Raw genomic sequence first — 6,061 nt, 5'->3', positions numbered from 1 at the left:
GTATACATATCTACTTATGTATTGTAATAATCAAGTAAATGGCATAACATTTAATGTATGTATAATTGTAACGTAACAAGAGTTTTTGCATATATATATATATATATATATATATATATATATATATATATATTGAAATAAGAAATAAATGTATAATTCTAAAGATGTACATTGATTTTTGTTCTCACATTGAGAATAAGCATTTAAAATCAATTATTTCATTATTTAGAATCTGTTTCATTAAGTAATGTACAAATAATTTATGAATAATTTTTGTTTTCCTCTCCTTATCGATTAAGAAAAAAAAGCATATTTATTTCAGAAAACACACATACTTTATCTTCATATATATTTATTCTGAAAACAAAAATTGCTCCACAAATTATTTATTTGTCAAACCGATGACAAACTATTTTAGTGTAACATACCCCAAGTTGTTAACATTGTGGACAAGATGAATTTTCCATCGACCCTCGTGTCTGGAGAAATCTGGATTGCTCGTGATGCATCTGTAACGGAAAAATATGAATATGAGGAGAAACGTTCAAAATGGAGAATAAAAGTTAAGATCTACAGGAGAGATTCGGCAAATGAGTTAACCTTTCGATCATTTGTTTCCGATAACGCGTCTTGTAGTATAAATAGACGACTAAATCAACATTTCGCTTTCTAATCGAGATGCTGGACGGAAAGTTACCGAAAAACACACATACACACACACGCATGCACGCAAAGATTGAATGTTCGAAGCGATACTGGCGCGACTGACGCCGGCGCGCGCCTTGTTTACATACCTAACCTAGTCCAACTTAACCTAACGTCAGGGGATGCGCACGCGCACGCGCGCGCGCGCGCCCACGCTTGCCAGCTGTTCAACGGGAGCGTCCGACAAGGGGCAGAGTACTGCAGAGCGAGCGGGCGCGTTTGTGTTTTGCGTTTCGCGTCCCTGACAATTTGGACCACGAAACTGCGGACGTGTGATATCTGTCGCGAGCGAGACTCGAGCGGACGGATCTCGCGACGATCGCGAACTGTTCCGAGTCATAAAAACATGGCTGGTATCATGCCGCTGTCCGGCAGATCCGGCCGAAAACAGTGGACGCTGCACGGTAATCATCTCCTGCAATCTCGCACGAGCACTTTGGGAGAGATATGCCTAAAATTCGGACAAGGATGCTGACTATGTTCATGTCTGAAAAGCGCACGTGACCTGTAACAAATACGGCGCGATATACGATGCGTTCTAAAATCTGTTTTACAAAAACACTTAAATAAACAAATAAATATTAATTGTCAAATTGGAATTGATGAAAAATTAATCCTTGACAATTGACGAGCGACATTCTTACGTTGTAATACGAAATTTAATAAATCAAATAATTGTTCTTATTAGAAATATCTTTTGAAACAATATATATGTTCAAATTAATGTTTTATTAATTAACAATTACTCATACAATAATTATTATGCATCAACAAAATTGGATGCAATCTGGATAAAACTTTGATAATAATCACAATAGCTAACATCACTTGCAATAATGTCAATTTATTATTAATGTCTCTCATGTGTATTGTAATGAAATAATGAATTATGATTAAACAGTTTGATAATTGTAAATCTTATTAATAGATGGACCTAAAGGCTCTCTTAGACGGTTACGTTCTCGATTGGCAGAAGATGGCTGTCCAGAATCTCAAGTAATTTTGGCTAAACAATTGTTGGAAGAACGATGCGGTGAGTTATAAAATTATAAGTATCTGTATTAAAATTTTCCTGTCATATTATATCATCTTTGCTATATACATACATACATACATTTACTTACGTTATATATTGGATGATTGCAAAAGTTCGTGCCCGATTTGAAGTTATTACCACCATCTATACAAATCGGGCACGAACTTTTGCAATCATCCAATATATAATATAATTATATATAAATGTATAATTCATAATATATTATATTAAAATATATATTTGAAGATCTTGATGTTGATAAAGAAGAAAATGCAAAATTGGGTGTTTATTGGTTAACGAAAGCCTCGGAGCAGGGAAATCTAGAAGCAACTGACATTCTTAGAAAGTGCTTAGCTACAGGCCGTGGTATTACGGAGCATAACTATTATGACGTGAAAAGTTGTCTGGACATGACGCAAGATGAAAAGTTGGCTAGAAGAGCAGCGAGGGAAATGTTCATGAGGTAAAGAATCAAACAAAGAAAATAATTAAACGATAGAAAAATAAAAATAGATCACATTATATACATTAAATATGAAATTTCTTTTTCCAATTAGCTTATCAAACGGCGAGGACTTTATCACAACAGAACAACTGCAAAGACGTATGAGAAGTTTATCATCCCCATCGACCAGTAATCACGATCATTCTCAATCGAATATTACTTCTAATAACCTGTCACAAAAGAAATTAAATGATGAGGATAACGATTGCTTCCCTAGAAACGGGCTTCCTGATGATTCTCCAACTTCGAAAGACGAAGATCGAGCAAACGATATTCAAAGTAAGAAGTTTTTTAAAAATTTTACACCACATTTATATATCCTTTACTTACATACACACTTAATCGTAGATCGGGCGGATCATCAAAGTGAAAAGATCACAGAGGCTGCTCTGGTCTCCGCGGCTGCGAGTTATGCACGCGGAATGCTTCCAATAGTATCACACGCTCTCTGCATGGTGGATCCTTCCGAACTGACACTGGATACGATACCGTTGCTGCAGAGACCATTCGTCCATCCGCTTGCGTCGTTGAAGCGTTTCTATAGTTGGCTGATCGAGACTCTGGGTCATAGAGGGACGTCGATCAGAAATATTCTCTTTACATCGAACTTACATATTTTCTTATTACTCTTATTATACTCTTTATTCGGTACGGAGAGCCTAATACTTTTTATACCGATGGCTCTCTACTATCTATCGTTCATAGTCATGGTGGTAGCCACATTTCAAATGCTCCAGCGGAAACGCGAGTTCAACGACTTCCGTGTGTGGTCCGGCCTATTTCTGAGTTATTCGGGCGGAAATCTGAATCCTGAGGAAGCGGAGTATCAATTTTGCCGTAACAATCTGAAACCTCACGGACACTTCTTTCTCGCATTGCTGTTGAACCTGATAATCTATCCTCTGATAGCTCACCAGTGGACCCCGCAATCCGAATTTACCGTAATAGCGGTCGCGTTGACTCTCATCACGCTCTCCAATTTCATGTGGAAGGACTCTTCGCGGTTTCCCGACTTCCTAGCTCTGTTCAGTTTCGGCGTACACGTCCTCGCGAAGTATCCTTACGAGACGGACATGGTTGTGGCGCAAAGTTGGAGATTCTTGGACGTCAGAGTGCCAACATTCGCGTCTTACGTTGTCGGCAACGGTATAGAGTTCTGTCTCAACTTCCGCGCCGTGTTTTATCTTCTGATACCGGCGGTCTTCGCGAAAATGGCTGCGAGAGATGGTTGGCGCGGCACATATCGAACTCTGATACCCCACTGCGTTACTCTGAGCTGGTGGCAAATAGCAATCTTCAGCTCTCAAGGCGCTACATGGTACGGCTTGATCAGAGGTACCCTTGCACTAGTCGGCATGGTCCTCTTTCTTCCAATAGCCGGTGTAGCTTCCGTCATATTACCGATCATAGCCATTGCAAAGTATTTATCAGAAAATGATCTGGCAATGAGAATAGCGGTCACCACTGTACTCGGAGGAATGCCATTTTTGGCTTCATGGTATCTGAGAAAGACCAGAACATCAAGATTTAATTGGATTATTACGCTCATTCAAGTACGTATATCGTTGTTATTCCTTGACCATCTTAAATTTAAATATTTTCAAATATTTATATCTTGTTCTAAATGTATCTTGTTCTTTTATAGATCGTGCTTGGCATTGGTGCTGCGACATTTTTATCGTGGCCGATGATAATGGAATATAAGCAGGATTCTGACGAAATATCGTATGAAATCGCCTCTAGTTTAACATGGGATCAGTATCGGAACTACTGTCATCAACCTGCATGGGAAGAATTGTCGTCGAAAGCGCAAGTGCAAGTGCAATGCACCCAGTTGGAAGGCGTACCTGTTTCGTGGGAAGGTTACGTGACGAATATTAGATTAAAATCGATGAAGAACAATATCGCAATCATATTAAACAAATTGCCTGATAATATTAGATCGATACTCGGTTGTATGTACGGGGAAGCGTACGTGGAAAATTGTAATTCGGGCGACGACATTCGTAAAAAGAACTGCAAGCATGTCACGAGCATTCAGAGACGAAGGAGTAAATGTCACGTACCGTCTTGGAATCGATACGAATTTGAGATCTTCGTCAAAATGAAAAACGGCGTTTGGGGAAGTACAACGGAGATACGTCTTATCGCGGATCATTCTTTCACTAATTTCAGTTTAAACATATACCCGGGCGACAAAATTTGGTTTTCCGGTGTGCTTTTGAATAATGGCTTAGAAAAAGAATCTCTTCTCGGTGGCGCCGAACCGCACATCGATTTAGAAGAGGCAGGATGTCTCGCGTGCAACTCACTTGATTTAGAAACATCTTACAAACGTTATAGGTATCGTATAAGTTTAAGCTCTATTATCAGAGATCTTTGTCTCAGTGTAAAGACTGTATTAAATTTTCTGTTAAATCCAATTGTAATGTTCAAGTGATCACACGATCACTTTATACATGATTGAATTCTTCGAAATCTTTCTAATTTATATTTAATGTCTGTACTATTCCAATATTTCTAAATATTGCTCTATTGTCTGTTTAATACTATTTATTTTAAAAACAAATTATTTTATTGGAATTTCTAAATTAAGGAAGTAAAAATTTTAATAATTGAAAATACAAGAAATCAATTCATATATAATGTACTGAGAAAATACAACTTTATAAGAGTATAAATATGCATGCAGTGAATTGTAATACAATTGTCTTCAAAAGACACATTTCGAAATATTATATATCTTTCATTACATTAATTCTTCGTTTGGGCAACTTAACATAAACATTTTATTGAAATAGATATAAACAATTTTATTGTTTACAAGAGCGTTATATCACTAAAATATACTGCAAAATATTATATCTGACACGTTATATATGTATATAGTACAAGCTAAATTGAAAAAAATAACTATGTTAGGTATATAAGCAGCATTTCTTCAATATCTGACACACATGTACATGTGTGTGTGATATATAAAAGTAGAGATTAGTGCGTTTTGATGTTACCGAACGCCTCAGGCAATATACATTAGACTTTCATGAACAAATCGTAATCTGCTTCAGAATATTAACATATATTTTAAGATCGATATATTTTCCTAAGCATTATTGCCAATAAACAAAGAGAAAGAGATAAACGCTTAATATTTTTGTATTCCGTTTTCGGACAATGATTAGAACTGACATCGTTTTAATCTTATTTTAATGTATGTTAATGAAAACTGCATTTTTTTACTAGGTTTATAACATACATTATCATGATAAAATTTTAATTGAACTAGGGCAGTATATGCACAAACTAATATAAATAATCTTAGATTATATTTAATAATCTATGATTAAAAGAACAAAGGAAAAAAATATGATATTCATATAGAATTTTGTGTAATATCGATTAAAAAACTATTAAAGTTCAGTTACCTGAATGACACAGCTTTTAAGGAACACTGAAAATATATGTACAATACAAACAACAATTTACTTTATATATTGATGTTAAGTGTTTAGATAACTATTAACAAGCATATCTGTCTGTAGAGTTAAGGATAGTTTCGTCATTGTATTACACAAAGACAATAGGAACCAAGATAGTAGAAGAGATAAGACAGATATAGATGTGCCTTGGTGTTTTCTGTTTGAATAATTTTATCGTTGATAATAAAAGTATTCTATGCTTCTTCAAAGCAAACAAAATTGATTAAATGCATTAAAACACTATGAACTCTTGCATTCTAATGTGTAAATGTATATTTTTGTCATGAACAATATATTAAGAAATATAAAATTCAAAATATTGTCTTATTACTATGT

General features: G+C 35.5%; 1 protein-coding gene across 1 annotated transcript; it reads left to right on the top strand.

Annotated features, from left to right (window-relative positions):
• The first annotated feature begins 891 nt into the window (after nucleotides 1-891).
• Nucleotides 892-4,770, top strand: Wfs1 (wolframin ER transmembrane glycoprotein wfs1). The gene is made up of 6 exons (XM_083057876.1): nucleotides 892-1,109; nucleotides 1,634-1,738; nucleotides 1,988-2,204; nucleotides 2,299-2,525; nucleotides 2,595-3,799; nucleotides 3,892-4,770. Exons 1-6 carry the CDS (start codon nucleotides 1,052-1,054, stop codon nucleotides 4,684-4,686), a joined length of 2,607 nt encoding a protein of 868 aa, XP_082914002.1. The 5' UTR covers nucleotides 892-1,051; the 3' UTR covers nucleotides 4,687-4,770.
• The last annotated feature ends 1,291 nt before the right edge of the window (nucleotides 4,771-6,061 follow it).

This window comes from Prenolepis imparis, unplaced genomic scaffold (genome assembly GCF_030444845.1).
Source record: "Prenolepis imparis isolate NDT839.2.m4 unplaced genomic scaffold, iyPreImpa1.0 SCAF_1, whole genome shotgun sequence".
NCBI lineage: Eukaryota > Metazoa > Arthropoda > Insecta > Hymenoptera > Formicidae > Prenolepis > Prenolepis imparis.
The sequence above is the reverse complement of the archived record's forward strand: the minus strand, read 5'-3'. Positions and strand labels throughout refer to the sequence as shown.

Excerpts from the sequence above, each read along its gene's own strand:
- Wfs1 (XM_083057876.1), top strand. The coding sequence starts at position 1,052 with ATGGCTGGTATCATGCCGCTGTCCGGCAGATCCGGCCGAAAACAGTGG. Across the intron at positions 1,739-1,987 it reads ATTGTTGGAAGAACGATGCG|ATCTTGATGTTGATAAAGAA; the intron begins GTGAGTTATAAA and ends ATATATTTGAAG. Across the intron at positions 3,800-3,891 it reads GGATTATTACGCTCATTCAA|ATCGTGCTTGGCATTGGTGC; the intron begins GTACGTATATCG and ends GTTCTTTTATAG.